We start from the raw sequence: 25,513 nt of genomic DNA on the forward strand, positions 1-25,513 counted from the left end.
ATTTGGTAAATTTTACTGTCTTTTGAGACTCTGTCAGAGAAGCATCTCCACGCATGCTGCCGTGCTCTCCCATAGGCTACTTTTTTCTTATGAATGAATATATCAAAGGGATTTTTATGGAGATTGATGTGATTTCCAAAGGGTTTGGTTTTTCCTAATCCCGTGCAGGTTTTTAATCCCTGCAGTAATTTGTCTAATTTCCATTCCTCATCATATCCTGTCAGTGACACTTTTCCATAATCGATCGACGGGTGGCTATTGATTTCTTTAATTTTTGCTGCTGTCAATCTAATTCGATTGCCTTGAATATTAACTTTATAGGTTCCTCCAAGAGAATCAGTTCTGTACCTGAGAGAACATATTGAGAGCTATACTGACATACATTAGTCTTAATTGAGATATAGGCCCCCACTTGCTCTGCCCTTATTAGAGGGAATCGCTTGGTTATATAACATAGTAAAACCATCTATTAAAAAAAAAAGGAACTTGTGCCCAAGTTTCGTGTAGAAAAAAAGAGATCAGTATCAATAATAAAAGAGAAACCCACTGTTTTTCTCAAAAATGAATTATATCCCCGAGTATTCCAAGATAAACATTCTATTTCATTCTTTACAACAATTTGTCAGTTAGCACAACATTGTACTAACATATGCATCCAATGATAAGTGTTCTGCTCTTCAGCCTTAGGAAAGCCTTAATTCATTAATACTGATTTTTCTTATCACATTTATCTGAACCCTTTTCATATGTCTGCATTTGTTCTTCATTGTTTTGCTTTCTTACAGACAGTAAGAGACGCATTGTTTCCAAAGCATAAATATTTGCTGTTATCAGAGCCACCATAATAGGCGAGGCGAATTCGACTGGTGCCCAATTGGATTCACGGCCCAGTCTAGGCAGCTCTATTTTAGTGATATTGCACAATGGTTTTGCCTGGAGCTGATTATTTTTTGCAAATAGCGATATCAGACATGAGCATCTCAGGAAACGACTATAGATTGAAGGGTTCTTGTCATGAATCAATATCCATCTACCTAGGGCTAATATATATTCCTCCTCAACCATTGCATTGTTGGGTATGATCGGTTTTGCTTTGAGGGTTGCTATTCCACTCTGTTGTAAAGTTAGGTCACTAACGTCTGGAGTCACAGTTGCCTTAAACAGACCAATTTCTTGACTTATTGCAGGCAGTTGGGTATTGAAACCCATCAATGTAGTCTGAATCGTCATCAGGATGTTTGATGGAACTGGGATATTTTCCCGATCTTGTTCCAAGTTTACTGTAGGACCATTTAGCGGAGTACTTCTTCTAGTACCGTCAGGGAGGATATTCTTAATTAAATAACTTTTCTTTGTCTTTTCTTTCAACTTCCCTCCTTTTGACACTTCCCACTCATTCCTTTCTCTGCTCCCTTTTGATGTTTCATTTGCGGAGGGGGGACTCCTTTGAACTTGTTTGAGCCTCCTTGGATGGTATAAAGATGTCCTCGTATTCCCAGTGTGATAGGTCCATTGAAGATGTCGCTATCCTTGCGTAATTGCTGGAAGATGGCAACTGTGAATCAACAATCCAGCATTCAGCTGGTTAAACCAATTATATCATGATCTTTCTGAGCTAAAATTGGTTTCATCGTTCCTCTTGGGGCAATCAGTGCTCCATCTTGCACTTTACTTGGGATCTCAAGCTTTAGTACCAGCTCAATTAATACGGCAACCATGTCTTTCAAGTCGGCTTGACCCTCAAATAATATTTTGAGCTTAATATCCATCAGGGCCAATTTTTTCATCATTAAAATCATATTATTCTCCTGACAGTTTTCGTTTAAGATTAAAGTAGGTGTGTGCTCCGTTGCATGTTTTAGAATCTCTAGAATCATCAGTGTCAGATTCAGAGCAAGTCGAACAGTCTGATGATGATACCAGCACTCTCAGGTCCAGTGAGTTTGATAAATTAGAGGCTGGAATGCTATCACCAGTCTCCCTCCCCTGTAATCTGTTACCACCTTCAACTGGAGCACGTTGAAGACCAATTACCATCTTCAATAATGAGTTATTATTGTCAATTGTTGGTGATTAATGGTATATCACGAATCATATATAGATTGGTGGTGGCATAATTGCTCTGAGGAGAATATTTTGATGGTGAGAGAGCAATTGCGTTTGACAACATAGCCAATTGTTGACTTGTGATGCAGGTCTTTTTCGATTTTTTACTGACATATAATCAGTCATTTTTACCTTTACTTGAAGATTGGTGTGAGCATTAGTCAACCCAGTATTCACGCTACGCAGGCCGGTTCGTTGGGGGGGCGCTGCGCAACATCTTTAATCAAAGTGAACCTTGGTGTGTTATTAATTTCACCTGCCAATGTGATCTGGGCTGAAAGGGTACTTTTAGTGCCTCGCAGTCACTCAGAGAAATGTAATGATCTATCACCTTTTAGAAGAAGCATGTTCTTACTAGATAAATAATGTATAACTCTCATGTTGCAGAACATAGAAATGAGAAAAAGAGGGGGGAGAGAGGCGACTGCGCTTACCCTTTATTCATGAAAAAACAAACATTGTCCTCCGCTCCCAGCCGCCGAAGACTGCCAAAGACCAATGACTCTCCAATGACTCTTCTACGCTCCGCGGTCCGTGTGAGCCTTTATCACGTTGTTCCTCCTTCAGTTTCACAACAGAAAGACTGCAGCTCAGCGTTCTCAGCCTCAATGCTGCCAAACACAATGACTCTCCAACGACTCCACCGGTAGCACCAGTACTATCCCTCAATCCCTCTTCATGCAAGCATGATCCTCCTCACAAAACTATTTATTTATTTGTCTGGCACATGAAGCACTAATCCTATCCCTCCATTCCTCCTCATGCAAGCATGATCCTCCTCACAAAGCTCCATTACTCAACTGGCACATGAAGCACCAATCCTATCCCTCCATCCAAAATATATATACTCTTATTTTTTGGTGCCAATAAAAGCTGGCCTCTCACAGTACTTTGTATGACACAATGTGTACCCTTTTCCATAAGAACATAGATAAGTGTATCTAAGCTTCTATTTATTGCCTGGCTGTATCTCAATATTGTCTGATTTCTCTACTATTCAATTTTTAACCTAACAAACATCATTATCTCACTTCGAGATGCTGCCAAAAACTGTCTCCAAATGCGTCAGCCCCTCTTGCTTGTCTGAAAACTCTTGGCATGGGGTATAGTCCTCCACACCTGGCTTAAGACTGGAAAAAAATTTACATTTGAATATTCTTTCTAAACTATATTTTTGTCTGACACTGTGTCTTTCTTCAGGGAGATATATGCTTCATTTATTTAAGCATTTCACACTTTGTATCCATTATTCAAAATATATCCTTGTGCACTAATGGTGTGTGTGATATCAAAGCACCATTCATTTCCTGTGCCAGCCCAACCCAAATGTGTGCAGTGCTTTGTGCACTTCTTACTTTTAATAAAGGCAATCTAATCCTGATTTATACAATGATGGACAGGACCTATTTGATCTGCCTATCATTATATCAATATTCAGTTGATATACAGCTTGGTAGGTAGTCCAGAGGCAGCCTTATCCAGCATGGCTTGGAAGGTACCCCAGACGCAGCCCTATCCAGCATTGCTTGGTAGGTACTCCAGAGGCAGCTGTATCCAGCATTGCTTGGAAGGTACCCCAATATACATCCCTTTCCAGCATTACTTGGAAGGGACTGCAGGGGCAGGTTTATGCAGCATTGCTTGGAAAGTATCCAAGAGGCAGCCCTATCCAGCATTGCTTGGCCAGTTCCCCAGTGGCATGCTTGGTGGGTACTCCAGATGCAGCCCTATACATCATTGCTTGGAAGGTACCACAGAGGCAGCCTTATCCAGTATTGCTTGGTAGGTACTCCAGATTCAGCCATGTACTCTAGAGTCAGCCCTATCCAGCATTGCATGGAATGTAATCAGGAGGCAGCCCTATCCAGCATTGCTTGGAAGGTACCACGGACACAGCTCTATATTGCTTGAAAGGTACCCCAGAGGCATCACTATCCAGCATTGCGTGGAAGGTAGTCCAGAGGCATCCTTATCCAGCATTGTTTGGTAGGTAGCACAAGGGCAGCCCTATCCAGCATTGTTTGGTAGGTACCACAAGGGCAGCCCTATCCAGCATTGTTTGGTAGGTACCACAAGGGCAGCTTTGCTTGGAAGGAACCACAAGGGCAGCCCTATCCGCATTGCTTGGAAGGAACCAGAAGGGCAGCCCTATCCAGCATTGTTTGGTAGGTAACCCAGATGCAGCCTTATCCAGCATTGCTTGGTCGGTACTCCAGGGGCAGCCCTATCCCGCATTGCTTGATCGATACTCGAGATGCAGCACTATGCGGGATTGCTTGGTATGTACCCCAGAGGCAGCCATATCCAGCATTGCTTGGAAGGTACCCCAGAGGCAGGTCTATGCAGCATTGCTTGGAAGGTAGTCCAGAGGCATCTCTATCCAGCATTGCTTGGAAGGTACTCCAGAGGCAGCCCTATCCAGCATTGCTTTGGAGGTACCACAGACACAGCCCTATATTGCTTGGAAGGTACCCCAGAGGCATCACTATCCAGCATTGCATGGATGGTAGTCCAGAGGCATCCTTATCTAGCTTTGCTTGGTAGGTACCACAAGGGCAGCCCTATCCAGCATTGTTTGGTAGGTACCACAAGGGCAGTCCTACCCAGCATTGCTTGGTAGGTACTCCAGAGGCAGCCCTATCCAGCATTGCCTGGAAGGTACCACAGAGGCATCCCTGTCCAGCATTGCTTTGAAGGTACCACAGAGCTATCTCTAATCCAGCATTGTTTGGTAGGTACACCAGAGGCATCCCTCTCCAGCATTGCTTGGTAGGTACTCCAGAGGTATCCCTATCCAGCATTGCTTGGAAGGAAGTCAAGAGGCAGCACTATCCAGCATTGCTTGGTAGGCACTCGAGGGGCAGTCCTATCCAGCATTGCTTGGGGCGAAGTCAAGAGGCAACCCTATCCAGTATTGCTTGGAACGCAGCCAAGAGACAACCCTATCCTGCATTTCTCTGTCACTACCCCAGAGTCAGCCATATTCAGCATTTCTTGGTCGGTACTCCAGATGCATCTCTATCCAGCATTGTGTGGAAGGTACCCCATAGGCATCCGTATCAAGCATTGCTTGGAAGTTACCCCAGAGGTATCCAGCATTGCTTGGAAGGTTGCCAGAGAGGCAGCCCTATCCAGCATTGCTTGGTAGGTACTCCAGAGGCATCCCTGCGCATTGGTTGGTAGGTACCCCAGAGGCATCCCTAGCCAGCATTGCTTAGAAAGTACTCAAGAGGCATCCCTTGCCAGGATTTCTTGGTAGGTAACCCAGATGCAGCCCTATCCACAATATCTTGGAAGGTACCCCAGAGGCAGGACTATCCAGCATTGCTTGGAGGGTATTCCAGAGGCATCCCTATCCAGCATTGCTTGGTCGGTACTCCAGGGACAGCCCTATCCAGCATTGCTTGGAAGGTACCACAGAGGCATCCCTATCCAGCATTGCTTGGAAGGTACTCCAGAGGCAGCCCTATCCAGCATTGTTTGTAAGGTACTACAGACGCAGCCCAATATTGCTTGGAAGGTACACCAGAGGCATCGCTATCCAGCATTGCTTGGTAGGTACTCCAGAGGCAGCCCTATCCAGCATTGCTTGGTAGGTACTACAGACGCAGCCCTATATTGCTTGGAAGGTACCACAGAGGCATCACTATCCAGCATTGCGTGGAAGGTATTCCAGAGACATCATTATCCAGCATTGTTTGGTAGGTAGCACAAGGGCAGCCCTCTCCAGCATTGTTTGGTAGGTACCACAAGGGAAGCCCTATCCAGCATTGCTTGGAAGGAACCGCAAGGGCAGCCCTATCCAGCATTGCTTGGAAGGAACCACAAGGGCAGCCCTATCCAGCATTGTTTGGTAGGTACCACAAGGACAGCCCTATCCAGCATTGTTTGGTAGGTAACCCAGATGCAGCCCTATCCAGCATTGCTTGGTCGGTACTCCAGGGGCAGCCCTATCCCACATTGCTTGGTCGTACTCGAGAGGCAGCACTATCCAGGATTGCTTGGTATGTACCCCAGAGGCAGCCCTATCCAGCATTGCCTGGAGGGTACCACAGAGGCAACTCTCTCCAGCATTACTTTGAAGGTATCTTAGAGGCAGCCCTATCCAGCATTGTATGGTAGGTACCACAAGAGCAGCCCTATCCAGCATTGCCTGGAGGGTACCACAGAGGCAGCTCTCTCCAGCATTACTTTGAAGGTATCCTAGAGGCAGCCCTATCCAGCATTGTATGGTAGGTACCACAAGAGCAGCCCTATCCAGCATTGTTTGGTAGGTACCTCAGTAGCAGCCCTATCCAGCATTGTTTGGTAGGTACCCCAAGAGCAGCCCTATCCCGCATTGCTTGGTCGGTACTCCAGGGGCAGCCCTATCCCACATTGCTTGGTCGTACTCGAGAGGCAGCACTATCCAGGATTGCTTGGTATGTACCCCAGAGGCAGCCCTATCCAGCATTAACTGGAAGGTACCACAGAGGCATCCCTATCCAGCATTGATTGGAAGGTACCCCAGAGGCAGCCCTATCCAGCATTGCTTGATAGGTACACCAGAGGCAGCCCTATCCAGCATTGTTTGGTAGGTACACCAGAGGCAGCCCTATCCAGCATTGTTTGGTAGGTACACCAGAGGCAGCCCTATCTAGCATTGCTTGGTAGGTACTCTAGATGCATCCCTATATTGCTTGGAAGATAGTCAAGAGACAGCCCAACCAGCATTGCTTGGAAGGTAGGCCAGAGGCATCCCTATCCAGCATTGCTTGGAAGGTATCCCAGAGGCAGCCCTATCCAGCATTGTTTGGTAGGTACCTCAGGGGCTGCCCTATCCAGCATTGTTTGGTAGGTACCTCAGGGGCAGCGCTATCCAGCATTGTTTGGTAGGTACCTCAGTGGCAGCCCGATCCAGCATTGTTTAGTATGTACCCCAGAGGCAGCCCTATCCAGCATTGTTTGGTAGGTACCACAAGGGCAGCCCTATCCAGCATTGTTTGGTAGGTACCACAAGGGCAGCTCTATCCAGCATTGTTTGGTAGGTACCTCAGGGGCAGCCCGATCCAGCATTGTTTGGTATGTACCCCAGAGGCAGCTCTATCCAGCATTGCTTGGAAGGTAGTCCAGAGGCAGCCCTATCCAGCATTGTATGGATAGGTACCACAAGGGCAGCCCTATTCAGCATTGTTTGGTAGGTACCTCAGGGGTAGCCCTATTCAGCATTGTTTGGTATGTACCCCAGAGGCAGCCCTATCCAGCATTGTATGGTAGGTACCACAAGGGCAGCCCTATCGAGCATTGTTGGTAGGTACCCCAGGAGCAGCCCTATCCAGCATTGTTGGTAGGTACCACAAGGGCAGCCCTATCCAGCATTGCCTGAAATGTGTGCACACAAATCTGTCAGATGTTTCACAATAAGGAATGGCTTGAGACCAAATGTGCCGCACCAAACTATTCTTGGCTCAATTTGCATTACCCCGCCTCCCCCGAACACATCCCTCCCCCTCTTAGTCGTGAGTTGGTTTATTTGGCTGGTCCATTCTCATACTTGCCAACATTCTGTGACCAAAATGATGTAGGATTTTCAAGTTTCAAAAATAATAATTTGCATAACAATGACATCACAGGAAAATACAATACATACATTGTTGGCACCATTGAAGCATTCTAAAATACACAACCCATCAAACAGCACAACATGGAAAGATTTCAAATGTTAAAAATGTATAATTCTGAATGGCAAGTTAACACCAAATTTAATTACACCAAAGGTAATCACAGAGAGCTGGTAGGCAACGTGTTCCACAGCTCTGTAGCAGCAGCCTGGGCAATACATTTGTATTCCTGCAGTGCAAGCTGAACACTGAATAACATGGAGACTGATACCCCCCTCATTCTGACAGGCAGATGCTGTGTGATGGTGGTACGCTCTGCCACTTGCCTTCACTGGTGGTTCACCTAAGGGTAGTGGATTGTTCTGAGCCTAATCAAAGTAATCACCTACTAGCCCACTACACAAATTAATACATTGCATGCTTTGTCCTGCAGCCTGCCTTAGAGTCACATAAATCATCTGCCACTGAAAAAGCAGTAGGATCTGTCACCCAAATATGTAGGTGGTAGGACTGCTTAAAAAGCAGTAGCCTACCGCCTAAATCTGTAGGGTTGGCAAGTATGCATTCTCACCAGGCATGGAGGACTCCAGAAGGTCCAGTGCCAGGAGAAAGCTGCTGTTCTTCGTATATGCCATGGGAGAGCCACCTTCCCTTGTTCTATGTTTTCTAAGACTTCATACTCGTAGGCCTCTGTGTTTACACCCTCCTTCCTGATAGGCAGCACGGGGACAGTGCACAGCTAGACATGGTGGCACTGCAGCTCATCAAGGAGGCACCAGTAGAAAGCGGCAATGCAGCCACTGTCCAGTGAAGTGTGGCAGAGGAGTTCCTACACCCGTGAGGGTAATGGTTCCAGGAAGCTGAGCCCTACGTGTGGGTGGACTTTATGCATCCACTCCCTAGTCAGCGGCCTAATTTTATTGATGATTGTTTTAGCCCGGCATACCTCTGTCTTTTCTCCAATTTCATACCCACTGCCCTGCACCGAGCAGAGTACCGAAGAGTCCCCGCTTGGCCGCTTTCCTTGTCTCTGCCTCCTTGTGACTGTACCTGTGCCTGCTGACTACTGAATTTCACGGTACTGCCATTTGTGGATTGGATTTGGAACTCACCACTGCATTTTCTTTTATTAAGATAACTATTGGGCTTCTCTACACGGTCACACTGTGTGTATCTGACGTAGCTCCGCCTCCTTCTTCGATCATTTTGCGCAAAAAGAAAGGAGTGTATGGCAGAGGACCTACCTCCTGAGGTTGCAGTAGCGCCTTGGTGCCCTGGTGAAACAACGGTCTGTGTGAGCAGTGCCCCGAACAGGGTACCGGCCTCATCGGATATTTCAGACCTCACTATTCTAACTCTAGCGGCAACGCCGAAAAAAACAAACAACAACAATGTTCAACATGTGTCTTCTGTAAAAGAGTGCAGTGAAATATCACCTGTATTAACCGACATTTCTCTATATGCGAGCTCTGGCAAGTCAAGCTATTCCCCCGGTTCGGTTAAAACGAATTATGCTATGCCAGGTTCGATAGATACCACCATACATTCTGTTCATTCTATTGCAGACTCTTTCCTGCAACCTACACCGCGACGAAGATTACCCATTGACAACTTAGACAATCCCTCAGAAAATGTGGCTCTTATTGAAATTACTTTAGCAGCGGTTAACACCACCGTCGCAAGCTTATTTAAACTGTTTGAAACTATAGGTACAAAATACCCGTTCAATCAAAACAAATTCAACAAATATTTGATTGGGCATTAACAGTTCCATCACACATGTCTAATTCAAAGAATGATGTAAACCTGGAACTGAGGGCTTGTCTAAATTACAAGGTCTGGCTGGAAAGCGGCCTACTCCTTGTACCTTTCCTCTGGCTTTGCCCCTTTTTAATAACATAATAGGGCCTATTGAATCTCACAAACCTGATGTGGTAATTCTAAATGATTCTTGGATTAGTCTGGACGGGAGCCCTAAAAAACAGCCGTCTATATCAACGGGTGAATCGCGTGGAACCTTTCTGACAAATCCAAACCGCAAAACGCGCGCAAAACGAAAAAGTACTAAGACTAAAGTGACCACAAGAAAACCAACAGGTATAGAACAACCTGCCCAACTTCCACCACTGCGTAATGTACCACAAATGCAACCACAATTGCCTCAGCTAGTCCAGATATCTGACCAACCTATACAGTCTCATACTGTTTCAACAAGGCAACTTCAGTTGCCGCAGTGAACTCGGATATCTGAAACTGTTTTGCGGAATCTCGTCACAAGTTCTGCTCCAGCTCCCACAGTGCCAAATCTACGTGCAATTTCTGATGCTCACTTGCATTGTACACAACCTATCAACTATGCTCCCTTGACGGAGATAGTGGATTTAATTGCTACAATATCTAATAAGGTGCCTAACTCACAAAGTCATAATGATCATAATGATTGTCATGTTACCTCTGGATTTGACATATCAGTTAGACGAAAAAATGAATCTCAAGCAGATAGAGATTTACGTGAACGCACCTTAGCGATCAAAGCAGCGGTGGACACTTATTTACTACAACGTGTTACTCAAGCCATGGGGGCTAATCCTCCCGACCTCGCAGTGTCTGACGCAGCTTCAGTAATGGCGAAAACTAATCAATCTACGCGTAATGAAGCTGTGATTTGTCCCTCATTGGTTACACAAGCTAATAATTGTGAGGGATCCATCAAAGAGTTCTGCCCTAGCGGTGTCCAGGGCTGAGCAATGCCTTTGAATAAAAGCAAGAATAACCGACCCACGGTTAGCTCAAATCACCTAGAGCTGAAAGGGAAAATTAAAAACTCTTTTACCAGCAGTCACTCCCTTCTTTTTAAATGTCGGCATCAAACCTTTCGAAAAATATGATCTATGCCGCTCAAGCATATTTGGTGATGTAGATAGCTTGGAGGATATTTCCTCAAGCGACATTGATCAGGTTGAATTTGTTTGCGATAATAATCTGTCCATTGTGCGCCTCTGGATCAAATCGGGCTTATTCCTAAATATGATCTGGAAAGCCAAAATGGACTTATTCAAAATGGGATTCTTGGTTGACAAGATCCGGAGCGCTTGGCTCAGGAAAATAGGACACCCTGTGTGAACAAAGAAAAAACAATAGAGATAGCACGCATTCAACCCTGATTATGTCCTCATTGTGGCCCACACTATCTCTCTAGCGAGTTGGAACACTAGGTGGCACACACACTTGCAATGGGGCGTAGATTATCCTCTAAATCAATTTGACATAATGGTCCTCCGGGAAACCTGGAGGCTAGTGGCGCCTGCCTGGGATGACCACGATGTCCTGTTGTTTCCAGCAATGTCCGCCCAAAGAGGGAGACCGACAGGGCTCATGGTGGCGGTAAAAATTAGCCGAGGATTGACGATGACTGAGTGGGTCTCTCCGAACAACTTCATACAAATGGTCAAAATGTCCAACTCTGCTCAATTTCTAGCGGTGATCAATTTATATCGCAATCTGGTAGGCATTTCAGAAGACATGTTTTACAAAGGTCTATCTAGTGCGGTAGAACTAGCTTCCCAAGCTAGTTTGGTCTAAGTTTGTTGCAGATCATAATTTCCACATGGCAAATTGTGCTGTGACGGGGGATATCCCTTCACATCACACATGGCAAAGGGGCACGTCAAAATCTACCATCGACTATGTATATCTGTCTGATCCTTTGCTTCAAAAAGCAATGAAATTTGAAATTATTTCCCAAACAGCTAGTGATGACAATCTCCTTTCTTTATATTGGTGATGGGATTATAATATGGAGGGGAACAAACAGCTGTGGATTAATCAAATGTTAATAGTCAACAACGTAAAGTCCCGCTTTAGATGGTCTGATAACTCCCTTTTAGCACTAAACAAGGCCATCCTGGATAATCAAAGCAAGTGGAGTTATAAGTCATATGTAGAAGTGTTATCTTTCTTTAAAAATATCTACACTGATAAATGCATGCTCCGGCCCAATCATAATCATAGGTTTGATTTGCTTTTACAGCAAACCAAAGCAGCCTATAGACAAGCATTGAGAGCAAGCTCAAAACTCCCTTTAAACCAACGTCTTAATGCTCGAAGAACTATTAAATGCAGATACTGTAACTAGACGTGCACAAGAAAAGCCAGTTTGTTTCGATCTGACAGCGAGGCCTTTATGAGTGCAATGAAAATGCAGCGCAGGTATGGGCCCTGCTTGGTAGTACATCAAACCAAACACAAGCAAGTGCCCAAATGAATGGAGTCTCAGAAGCCCAATGGCTAGCGCATTTTGCACATTTATCTGCCGATGATAGCTTTGCTGAATATAAGTATCAGAAACAACTTACGACGAAGTGGGTTCTAGACTGTTCCGAGGAATTAATTGAGGAACTCATACATAAATCCTCAGCCTCTCGTGCAGCAGGACCTGATGGTCTGTCTAACTTTATGTTCAAGGAGAATCCATAAATGTGGGCATTCATCCTCAACAATCTTTTCCAGCAGAAAATACAATCAAAAAAATTACCAAAGTCATGGCGTTCCTATCTGATTGTGCCAATTTTTAAAAAAGGCGATCGTGGCCAACAAGCTATCGCCCTATCGCGTTACTTGACGCCGTTGGGAAAATGTTCTCAAGGCTAGTCCTGAGAGATTTTGATCAATAGACGCGTTCATGCGATCAACACGATCCCAATCAGACAGGATTTGTCGCTGGTCTTGGTACAGCAGTTAACATTCTCACTCTGAATGCTTTAAATGGTCATGCACAAACATCTAAACAACCATTATACTTTGCCTTTGTCGATCTGCACTCAGCCTTTGACTCAGTTTCAAGAGTTAAACTGATGACGAAATTGCTGAATGCCAGGTGTCCAGTCACCTTGTGTGACATTATTCATGACTAACATTCAAACACTTAAATCTAGGTTAGGCTATCCATGATGGGTTTATTGTCTGCGGCAATTACAACATATAGAGGGTTGAAGCAAGGTTGTATCCTTGCTTCGGCCCTCTTTAAATTGTTTATACATGATGTGATGCATGCCTTTGCTCAGATTTGTTCGAACTCTCCAAAGATCAAAGGTATGGTTGTCAAAGCATTGTGGTATGCTGATGACCTCGTTTTAGTTTCAAAAACCCTGATAGGCCTACAACTTCTCTTGTCAGCCCTAAGTACTTATTCAGACCAAAATGAGTTAATCATTAATCTGACGAAAACCCAAATTGTGCTTTTTGCACCAAGGTTAAAACATAGAGCAAAAATTGACTGGAAAGTCAAGAATGTGAGTGTTGAAATTGTTCCAACTTATCTCTACTTGGATCTTATATTTGACGGTTCCTTACATGTTGATTCACAGCTAAATATGCTTACTCACAAGCTTAGCTCAGCCATTTCGCAGACACAACTTTTTTTACATAAATATGGCACATTTTCCATCTGCCCAGCAGTAACATACTGGCACCAAAAGGTGATGCCAATAATGCTTTATGGATTAGAGACCAAAAACGGTATCAGGTAATAATATCACCATATATATGGTCGCCGTAAATAATATCGCCGGGAAAATGTCGTGGCAATATTATTTGGGTGACCATATATATGGGGACAGGGGCAAAAAAAAAATGTTTTAAAAAAAAAATATGTGGGTTGCAGGGGTGTCCCCCGCATGTTCCATGCAATAATGTCGCCACAAAAAACGACCATTTTTCGGCAATATTTTTGCATGGCGAGATTTTTGTGGCGACATTATTACATGGAACCCCAAAAACATTATCTCGGCGTCTTTCCTGAATAAATTAGACGGAACTGTTAATGCCCAATCAAATATTTGTTGAATTTGTTTTGATTGAACGGATATTTTTGTACCTATAGTTTCAAACAGTTTAAATAAGCTTGCGACGGTGGTGTTAACCGCTGCTAAAGTAATTTCAATAAGAGCCACATTTTGGAGGTGTGTCCTCCACCTTCCTGTATGCATCCCTGGACCGTGGCTACGACATGAGCTGGGTCTTACCTCTTTAGTGTCTGTTTATAAATGGCAGCTATGTGCTCTATTTCGTAAATGCCTGGTACATAACCGAAATGATACCATTCTAGCACACCTGGCTGAGTATATGTTATCGTTTGTTCAAACTTGGACCTAATGTATATTCGAAGTGTTGGCTAAGGCCGATGTGACGATTGACACGTTGGTAACCAATCCGGATCGAGCAAAGGCCAAGATCTATGAGACAGACTGATTAGAGACTAGAACTCAATGCCTTACATTTAAGGACTTCAAGGAACATGGTTTCCATCAGAAAAAACGTAATGTTGTGGAACCATATTTGTGTAGGGCTCCATATCCACAACTCAGATCTGTAATACAACGTATAGAATTTAACTTGCATCCAACATGAGACATTCTTGTCAGAAGGAAACTTATTGATCCTAAAGACATCCAGTGCAGATTCTGTTGTGATCTAGATACAAAGGAAACTTTGAAACACAACACTGTTGAATGCCCAGCTCTCATAGATTTACGAGTAAAATTCTTCAATAAGTATTTGACTTATTTTGGTTCAATGTCTCCTGAAAATCGATGGCCAACTATTTTGGAGACCAAAATAATGAGTATTCGAATAGCCACCTTTAATTTATGAATGCTTTGAAACTAGGGGTGATCAATGACACGTTAATGATCCTGCATTAGATTCATACTGCACAAATATGTCTTAAATAGAGGATTGCTCTAAGGAATCGATTATATTAATTGATATCGGCTAAACTATGTGGCAGATCCTCTGTTTTATAAGGGTTATTAGGTTCTTTTGTTTTATCTGTTCAAATAATTATAATGCTGCAGGAGGATCCTTATCATTTATGTGATTCTGTGCTTTGCGTTTTATGTTTATGCTTGTATTTGTTTTGGCTTCTAACGCTGATATGTAGTATACTTTTTGTTTGTATTTTTGCTTTTTCTAATACTTACGTAAGTATGTAAATCTAAAAATTGTTTAATCATTAAGTATTAATGTTAAAATGTCTTTGAAAAAGTTTACTCAGCTGAATTCCAATAAAGAAAAAAAGAAGTTTCTGGGACTAGCTTCATGTCATAATGTGACTGTCTCTCTTTAACCTCCACAGTGGCTATGTACCGGGATCCTACCCTACACAACATCGTGGAAAAAGCACCTCCCGGCAAGATCTCCAAGGTGACCAGTGTCCCCAAGCACCTCAAGTCCAACGCCAACAAAGAGTCCACAAAGGTCAAGGCCACGTAGCCTCGGTGGAGGAGGTGGGACCAAGCCTACCTTCAATCAACTGCGCCCTGCAGAAAACAGGGGCACGCAACAAACTTTACTGAAACAGTTTGACGTCAACAACGCCATCAACAGAGGCCCCACATCTGGGAAATGTGGGTTGGAGCAAACAAAAGAGAAAAGGCAGAGCAGAGGGAAAGAAGAAAAAGAATGGAGAGGGTGGAAAGACGAAAGCAAAGAATGAGGGTGAAGAAAACAGATTCCAGGCAACATTAAGAGATACTGGAAATTAAAGTGAGAGGAAAGTGAGTGGAGGAGGGAAGAATAGGGGATAAGGTCAGAGGAAAGGAGGCGAGAGTGCAGAAAATAGGGAATGAAAGGGAAGGAGAAAGAGGGACATGAAGGATAGGTAGAGAGAAGCTAGTCAAGAGAATAAAAGACAATGGGAGTACTAGAGAAAGCACTGGGTGGGGGAGACGGGAGAAATCAATGGAAGCATAGCACAAGAGAGATGGAAAAAGGTGAAAGAGAAAAGTATGAGATGCTGGAATTAAAAAGGATGGGTAATGAGAGAGGATTAAGGAAAGACGATAGGAGACAGAGGGGAGAAAAAAAAGGATCAAGGAGAGAAAGGGAGATCTAAAAGGAAAGAGAGGAGCAATCAGAAATGGGAAGCAAAGCGAAGAGTAGACCAAGATATGAGCAAGGAGTGGAAAGATAAAGGGAAGAAGGGAGTAAGGAAAATGAGAAAGAAATTGGGAAATTATAGATGGCTTAGAGGATTTGAGGAGGAATAAAATGGAACAGAAAGAGGACATATAGAATGAGAGGACTGAGAAAAGAAGGGAGAAAGAAGCGGACAAATTAAGTGATGAGAGAGGTCGTTTTTGTCCAAAGTTTACCATGAGAAAGATGGCCCTGCTTGTTCTCTCTCGACGCCCATGCTTCCATGTTGGTGAACAAGAGCCCATCCCCAGAAGGGATGTTCCAATGTTGCCTATAGCCCCCAAACCTCTTCTGTTGTAGGGGATTGGGGTCAAACGCCCCCTCGAATGTCCTTCATAGATGGCTTCAAGCATGTGACTCTATCTCATGAGACTGTGTGCTGACCCCAGCACTCTGAATCTGGGGATCTTCTACGATCTTGGGTCCTCCCAGGCAAAGGTTAACAGCTCCATCCGAGATCCATGTTTTCATCAAATTTTCTTGAACTCCACTTTGGTGCTCCTGGGGGCTTTCCTTTTCAACGCTGCCCATAACACGTCGCTCCATGGTTTGTGACTATTCTTAGACTCGGGCCCCGATGTGAATTTGGAGGAGGTGTGTGAAAGGAACATAAGCAATAGGCGTACATTCAGCTTCTAAAATTAGTTCTGAATGCCTCTTGTCCAACCACTTCTTTGCAGAAGAAAAAATACAATCTCCCAGGAAGTGATGCTCAAACTTCTAAATTTTTAATTTCTTAGACAAATTCTCACAAGGATCAGTATGTGAAACATTTTTAGCTCATATGATGATTCTGGTCATGATGGATTATTGTTATCTCTTGAGCTGGGATTGGATCCATGCCTCCAAAAGAGGTAAAAGGGGAGTTAGGAAGGTCTGGGTGGTTAGTGAGAACCTTAACATGGCTATTGACTCTCTGCTGAATTTACCTTTCCAAGACTGTTTTCTAACACACAGTGCTGGGAATTCCTGCATAGGTTGAACACCACATTACAAACAACTAACATTGGCAAGCCAATCCACATGCCATCTTTCCTAAGAGAGATTGTTGGATTGCTAAGCAAGTTCTGACATGGATGGCTTGTTTAGCAGGGGGCTAGCTCATGCTACTCATTCAGTTATCATCTACACATCAGCAATACCAGGAACAGAGGGGCATCTGGCTGAATATGTCACAGCAACACTTGGCATCCTTATATACCGGTATCAAAGTGGAGGCTAGAATGAATGACCGGGGGATGCAGGACATTGAATTCCTTGAATAACGAGACCAAACTAGAATAAGGAGAAAGAAAAGCAATATCTTGTCAGCAAAGATAAGACCTGCAAGCAATCCTTCTCTTCTCACGCACCCACCCTCTGGAATTCGATCCTGGTATCGGTTTGGAAGGCCTCCACAATTCTCCAATTATGCAAATCTCTCAGAACGTGGCATTTTCAACAACACCTGACCAAGGACTAATCCCAAAGGCCGCACAGACCAACACTGACACACAGACCACAACTCACAGTACTATGCTTCTGTTAAAAGATGCCAGCCCGAAAGCTGGATTTCCACACGCTGTACAGCACTCCGCTGATCTTGAGCGAGGTCTGTGCTTACATGCAATAAAAGAAAAATAAATAAAAATATCTGCCGAAATGCAACATTTTGCATTAAACTCAACAAAGGAATGAGGAGTGAAGAAGTGTACGTTTCTATTAAAATGACATCCTATCAAAATTCAGCCGAATCTTCAGTGGCACTTGTGTATAGGCGCGTTATAAATGCCATATCATATCACATCACCCCTCTCTTACTTCAGGAAATTTGGAACCCCATTGCCTTCTGACAGTCATTGATCTGAGCAAATGCACCTACCAGCAAAATTGCTTCTAAAGTGTTTGTTTAGTTCATACATTCTCATAGACTTCTAGCTTCAAGTAGGTGCCCTTTAAAACTTTGTTTGGTAGCAAAAGGTTTCAGTAGCTACTACACGTCATTAATGTCCAAAATTCAAGGTAGACTTGTCTTGAGAGGATAGCTCAGGGCCAACATGCTCGCCTTGGAAGCAAGACAGGTCCGGGCTTAGAAACCTCTGTGTATTAAGCGCATTATAAATAACCTATCATATCATATCACAAATGCTATAATAAACCTGCGCACCAGCACAATTACAGATATTAAATAGGGCAAGAAGTGTCTCATGCACATGTATAGAAGCCATCCATTGTAGAGAATAATTGTGGCTGGAAAATATTTCTGGATCATCCATGGGGTCACTTGATTGTATGAAACAAATACTAAACGACGCGGCTCTGCGTGGCTGGTGGCACCCTTGTCTGAAAAGATCTTTTAAAATTGATTGCACAATCTGAGCCTCTGTTCTTCCCTCGGAAAGAAGGCTTGAATGATTGCAGCATGAATGTGCATTGGAAAGAAAAACACAAAAATATCAATAGCTTGATGCACGTAAAAATCTGAACAACTATTATCAACCAGCTAGGATGGATCCTAAAAGCTATGCTAGTCTTTGAATGATGTCCCATCCGTGGCAGACTCTGCATTCATTTCCTTTGCTCTGGGTGAGATTTAAGCTGCATTCCGTTACATATATTTTAACAACTATATATAACCTCAAGAAAGATCCTTCATCAATTTTTCAAAAATAATCACCATTGATCGCCCAGGTAGCATTAGGTTTACTAATTAGATGATGCTTCGTTTGAAGAGACTCATGAGTTCTCAATCCATGGAGATTTAAATGAGTGACTCTACTTTAGTCTTAATTTGATGGGAAACAGAAAGACAATCTTTAACAGGATTGTGGATTAGGGCTATTTTAGTCCAAACACTTACGGTAATGCAGTTCTCGCTGCAGAGTTCAGATGATGCATATAACTCACTCGAAAAACCTCTGGTCTGTGTGAATAACAATTGTAGTTCTCAAAGTTCATGGCTCGAGCTGCTGAAGGCGAAGAACTGTGATGCTGGGTTGTGATGACGGCGCACTTTCCTTATCTTCTGTGACAGCAGATATTTTCTGCCTGGAGATGCTATTTAAGATAAATGAAACCATTTCAATACCAGATGTTTCGGGTCTCTGTTGGAGCTATAAGAACCATGCTCACTGGATTGGGTCGATTTGTGCCGAACTCATGCCTTAAGTTAGACGAGGCACACATACTGAAATATCTGATGCGTGTTTCTTGAATGAGTTTTCTTCATGTATAGTTCCTTGCTCAATTTCCATCTAAGGTTTTGGCAATTTGTAGCTCCCTTTTGTGGGAGCCAACCCTATTTTGGGGCTACAGCTTCAGGAGAACGTTGTATTGAAATGGCTGCGTTCGCTCCCATATCAGTCTGAAGGAGCGTGCCCGTCCATCCATGCAATCATTCGGCTTTGGTAATACATGAATACAGGCCAAAGATATTTGAGGTTTACTTGCTTCTAATATCAAGTACTTGTCAGGGTTTAATTCCAGAATGTTCAGCTCCGCCAAGCGAGAAACTGAAAATTAAGAAAGAATTACTCAAAGTGCAATAATGATAAGCAGAAGGGAAACTGCTTATAAGCAGTACATAAAAAATCACTGCAAACCTAATAGTTCATTTTCACGGTATCAAAAAATTTAAAAAATTGTGGTTTCCAGAAAACCTCAGCAGAGAAAAATGTAGAAACGACATTCAAATATATCTAGTTTAAAGAAGTCGTGGATGTTTTGGAATCCTTCTGAAAGGGTGGAAAAAATTGATTTTAAGGTTGAGGTGCCAGGTTTTTATAGCATCTGAGATATGTTAAGAACAGCTTTCTCTCATCATCTGCTGCCCCAGCATCCTCACCTGATGATACAGAATAATGACTACAAGCATGTGCATTTTGGGATGTGCAAAGGCAGAAAACAATTTTGCTGAATGATGAAGTGTTCTGTAGAATATATCCAGGACCTGGAGAGTGATGTCGCCGCAGTCACCTGCGGGGCGCCACATATTTTTTCATGTATGGCTTCTCTGTTCATGATTGGAGACACTATTGAGGGTTACGCAGGAGCGAAGCGGAATAATATCAATACCTGCAACGAAGCAATCACTTGTCCATTACCTGAATGGGTTGCACTCGAACCAACACGCGTGTGCAGATGGACACCAATACACGCATATGCAAAAGCAAGTCAACATCCACCAATATCCGAGGGTTTTCCACCTCTGCTGAGGACACTCTGATTCATTTAATTATTTGCGTGGAAAACAGGGATTTGCGTGACATTCTGCCCGCAAATCCCTGTTTGACGAATGGGGATTTGGAGGCAAATAATTGCATGAGTCAGGGCCCAAGTCCATAAATGACGAATTTGGATGTGGTACAGCTGTCGTCATTAACATTGCCCAATTACTCTTGGCATAGCCAGTCAAAGCCCAAATCTTCCATTGGGAAAAAGAAAGAATTTTCCAAGGAAGTTCGTACTTTCAATTTACGGCAGAAAATAAACGATAGAATATTAAAAGCGGTTATATCAAAAACAAAAAACTGGAATTTTACTTTAAAAAGTGCTGTGATCTGACAAAAAGGAGGAATACAGAGTATATGGGTTGATGGCAATGGGCATGAAAAGGAGAAGGCTGCAGGAGAAAAGACAGGATTTGTCAAACAGGAACTTGGCCATTGAAAAGCAAACCTGCAAAAGACATTATTCTTGATGTTCTAACTTTGGAAAGAAGGCCAGGCAGAGATTCCTTACCTTTAATTCAAGACATGAAATTGAGGTCTATCTCTTATGGACCTACAAAGAAGTACCAAATAATTTGCAGTGGACAGTGTAGGTTAGAACGCTGCCAAAGTCTTGCCCCAACAGATGAAAAAAGAGGTTATTGGCTCCCGCCAATGATGCTGTTGCCATGGTAACAAAGGACACTCTTGACTCAGTTGCCGATTGGCTGACTCCCACGAATCTGCTACTTCTCCAGCAATGGTAAACAAGGGATTCCAGGGTAATTTCTCCCACTGGATAAAATGAAGAAGGTTGCTTGGTTTACGATATGATATGATAAGTTATTTATAACGTGCTTAATACCCAGAGGTTTCTAAGCGCGGACGTGGGGATCGAATCTGTGGTGCTTTGTGTTGTCTTGCTTCCAAGGCGAGCACGTTGCCCCTGAGCTATCCTCCAGAGGCAATTGTGTCAACAAAAGGAGCTCTTGCCATCCCTTTGGAGGAAGCAATGCCTGCGCTGAACTTGGTCCGTTGGGCTGCTTGAAGCCTTCCTCTTGGCGTGTCAGCACTAGAGGCAGATGGCCTCTTTACACCAATGCATTCCTTGTCCAAAAATATCACCAGGGGCCTTCCCTGATGCTCACTCACTGTCATTCACAGTCAAGGCATGGTGCAGTCCTAACAGACATTCTTACAAATGCTTATACCGCTATTAAAGGAGGGCCACCACTTCTTAGACCCAACATCATGGCTGATTTCTACTCCTATCACCAGCTGAAGAAAAGATGCAGGCCCTATGACCCACACTGCTCACAGCTCACTATTGCTGCTCAAACCATCGCACAGTTACCTTGGGCCCTCGTAGAGCAGAGGAGCAAATTCTTTTGATTGGTCGACACTGCAGTGGCTCTCTTGTCTAGTGGAACCAATACGACCAAGGCAGGAAGTCATCCTCGAGACGCATTTTAGATGCAATCTGTCTCCACTATGTCAAGGCAAGAGCTCAAAGTACCTTAAAAAACCACAGTCCTCTTTGTAGGGCTATTTAGGGTGGTCAAAGCTCACCTACCCATGAATTCCCACAGAGAGCGGCACTGTTCCTACTGTCTAGCTATCGAATCTGCAGGGAGTCTAGCCAAAGACAAAGGTTTAAGGTAGGAGCTCCTAGGTAGGAGATCCCAAAGCAAATGAAATGTGTCTGCAATGGCACTGTTAGCCTCAACTCCTGTCCCCCACTGTCATTCCCTGACATCACCATTCGCACGTGCCACACAGACCAGAACGCAACAGATAGACCTAGGCCGAACACGCGAGGGAACCCCTACCATTGGCTGGCACCCAGACGCCTAGGAAAACAAATGATATTATATCTAGGAAACAACAAGCCAATAACACAGGCTGAACCAGACCGCACTGTGGCAACAGGACCAGGTGGATGCACCACAGCTGGGTGTCTCCGAGATGCACAAGAACTGCTTTCACAGAGGTTAAAAAAATGGATTAAAATAAAACAAATCCTGGATGTTGCTGCTTTTCAGATGGGCAAACATGCGACGATAGACATACATATCAGTATATAGATGCATACTGGTGCAAACACATAATGCGAGTACAGGCGCACATCCATATTCATGAACAGACAGACGTATATACACCCAAACTCCATGCACAATTACAAGTGTGTCTTCCTAGCTTTCCTGACACCTCACCTGCGCAGGAATACCATGCCTAAATGCGTTCTTCTGACCAAGCCTAACCCCAGCTCAGAGACTCAGTCGAATGGACCGATATGCCGCCAATGAGCTGATCTACACCAAGGAGCCAACCTTTTCCTGCCGGGAGAGCAAGAGGGGCAAACTGCAAGCACCAACGGCTAGCTCTCCCAATGTACACCAAGTCCACATGTCTTCCAAACGGCCTTGGCAACCACAAGAGATGTTGCGTCAAGTCTGCACCTAAGGGTCAGCTCAACAGGGACCGCTCCCAAGACCTCTACTCTACGCGATGTATAATCCTCGTCTTCCAATTTAGTATTACTCTTACTGCATACATTTTATAGTAAACTGTACTAACTATAATGGAGCTTGTTCCAAAGCTACTCACTGTGTGTACATATATGTCTGTATAATATGTATGATATGGGTTCGCCCGCCTTCAGTATTAGAAAAAAATATTTGCTGCACAACGTATATATATATATATATATATATGATGAGTGGCCATCAAATCCCTCTCTTTCTGTTTAGACTGTATAATTACAACGTCATTACCCAGTTGCTGGAAGAAATATTTGTTTCATGTGCTATGTGTGGTCTGCCCTTTAACAAAAAAATTACATTTCACTCACTAGCATCCTGTTAGATGCAGGATCTTTCAGGGTGAAATATTGCCATATAGCCTTGCATTTCTCGGCATACACTCCGTTGTCTTCTCTGTATTATACTTACTTAGTTATTTAAATCTGGTGTCTTCTGAAGCTCCACATCCTGCCAAAGCTGCTTCACAGCGCTTTATGATACCGTAAATCACACTCTATGGTTGTTCGGAACCTGAGTGTGCCTTGGCTCCCTTCTCAAGTCTCACCCCAGCTAAAAGCAGTCCCAGGCATGAACACTGGTATGGTGCATATGTAATCCTGCTGTCGCCCTAACAGAGAGGTCCCAGAGGGCTTCTAACACTGTGCAATAAAAATCTTCTAGCATTGTCTGCCCAGCTGCTGGCACTTGCATATGTATGACTTTCCAGTCATGACTCACTTTTATTGAACACGTTCAACTTGCAGCCCTAAAGGAAATGTTTGGTAAATGAGAGTCCAAGACTGAAAATGTGGTACCCCACTGACATGGTCACCCTCCCCATTCATTGCACCCATGAGAGGTCAAGGGTCCTGTGGAGACAAGTCAATTAGAGCTCCATGGCCTCAGAGTGACCACCTGCCAAAATAACTCATCAGACGTGACTTTGGAGGCCAGTGACCGCCACCTTTCCCGACCTGCCTTAAGGTTCCGAGCCAGGGCACCCAGGCATACATGGCAGCCTCAAACCTTGGCACATCTCATGCCTAGGTTGTCCATCAGGCTAGTGCTCACTGCTTGACAGTCCCTTCCAGACTGTGCCTTGTACCCAGCCAATACCACCTGCTCACAATGCATTGTGAGGACCAGTCCTGGTGTTTTGGACTAATACTTGTTTTTTTTTATTAACAATAAAATCAAACGAATAGTAGTACCCTCACATTCTGCTGCGCAAATTACTATCTATATTATAGATTCTCAGACCATTTATCTACAAAACATCTCGAAAATCTCTCTCTCTGCTTCATACAAGACATCCACCCATTCATAGAAATCACATCTATGTATCTATATATTCCTAAAAACCAATATGCAATTCAGGTTCACCATTGACGCTTGTCGGCCAGTGTGCATTAAAGATTTCCAGAGCAACAGACAACTCACTTTACTTTAGTTTTTGTTGAATGACAAATTACTTAACACACTTTACTTTCTCCAATACCACAAACAAGTATTACTTTCATAGAAAGGTTCCACAAAGAAAGTGAACATCACATATACGTTAAGCTTCAAAACACATGCTCAAAATGTGTATGACATTCTTATATCTGTATATGGTGCTGTGGACGTCTAGCGTATGCATGGATGTAAAATACAAGTCATGGTTGGTTGCATTAAGACTCTTTAGATTTGGGTTCAGGAAAGCAGTGCTTTACGTTTTTCACCACATATAATGTTGTTCTGTTTATGCCACATAGGAATATGGAATCATAGTTTTCTGAATGTTTACTAACCATACCCCCAACTTGACTCCACATATTGGTCCTAACTCATACATGTTACTCTTCCCTCCGTACAATGGCATTAGAGAGATTTTAATGGACATTTTACATTGTATCATTCTGTATTGCAGGGATTGGACGTGGCCCAGGTAAGTTCCCTCACATTCCACTATAATGATGTAGGTTTTTTTCAATATGTCTCTTTTAACTATCCATGGCTTTCACAGGGCAAACTGTATTAATTCACTGTCAAGCTATGGAGTGTTGTGCACCCATCTACAGCTTCGGTTTCACCTGGCTATGCTTAAAAGACACTGCATGATCTACACAGAAAATACTAATATCCTATTTTAATTCACCTCATTATTAGCACAAGTATGGCCAGAAAGCAAGGTACATTTCACACTCAAATGCTACCGTTTTCTATTTGAAATCAATTTCCGTACTGTACTTTCTGATAAAGGATTCTTGAGAACATAAATCTCATTGCATTGGGGATTTTATACACACTTCTGGATTTTTCTTTTAAAGAACAGATCCAGCCTGGCCCTGCACTGCTCCTAGGTAACTCTTCCCAGAAAGCTAGTTCTACTGGTCTCTTCTTTCAATCCGTCTCAGAGAATCAGGTCTTCTTTAGGCAAGGTGCTATTACGCACTCCGACCATAGCTAACCAGCCCCTAATGACATTACTAACCGTAGATAATAGTGGTATACCACCTATCTAGGGTGAGGGGACAGAAACAGGCGAATCCTATTCTAAACTTATAATTAGAATGAGGGGAACACCATTCATATATCTGTTCAAGACATTTTCTTTCCTGCGTTCTCTAGGCATCTAATACCCAGTTAGGTTGACACAACTCATGTCTAGTTCAGCAGAGAGCTTGGGTGGCCTCAGTGGTTTCATGGTTACTGATTTCACAAGGGTCTGCTTGCATCTACTCATGCAGATCTCTGCCATCTATTACTGTTGCGGCTTCATCTATAAACCCTTGATTGATTATACGTTTTCAAGGTCCTGAAGAAAGTGCCAACACTCACAATACCCACTGAAACCGGTCAACCAGAGATACGAAGGGATATCCTGTTAATAACAGGATACCCTGTATTCATTTTATGTGTACTGTTTTTCTGTATTTTTAGAATTTTAGAAATCAGAGTTCAAAAGAACAGGAATGTTAAAATCATTTTTCTTCCTGCTAGAACTCAGAACCAGGACACGCAAAGTTGCATGTCCTTTCATTTTAAACCTTAGAATAGGGACAGCCTCTTTCTGTCCCCTCACACTAGAATGGCGGCACACCCCCGTTATCTAGGGTCAGTAATATCACTTAGGGGCTAG

At 43.4% G+C, this 25,513-nt stretch overlaps 1 protein-coding gene across 1 annotated transcript in view; it reads left to right on the forward strand.

The window, feature by feature from the left end:
• FGF11 (fibroblast growth factor 11) overlaps positions 1–24,709 on the forward strand; it is a 668,532-nt gene extending 643,823 nt beyond the window's left edge. The window contains exon 5 of the mRNA XM_069644469.1: positions 14,842–24,709. Within this exon, the coding sequence (XP_069500570.1) occupies positions 14,842–14,978 (137 nt within the window). The 3' untranslated portion in view covers positions 14,979–24,709. The remainder of the gene's footprint in view (positions 1–14,841) is intronic.
• The last annotated feature ends 804 nt before the right edge of the window (positions 24,710–25,513 follow it).

The sequence above is a fragment of the Ambystoma mexicanum genome, chromosome 1p (genome assembly GCF_040938575.1).
Source record: "Ambystoma mexicanum isolate Mex_15411 chromosome 1p, UKY_AmexF1_1, whole genome shotgun sequence".
Taxonomy (NCBI): Eukaryota; Metazoa; Chordata; class Amphibia; order Caudata; family Ambystomatidae; genus Ambystoma; species Ambystoma mexicanum.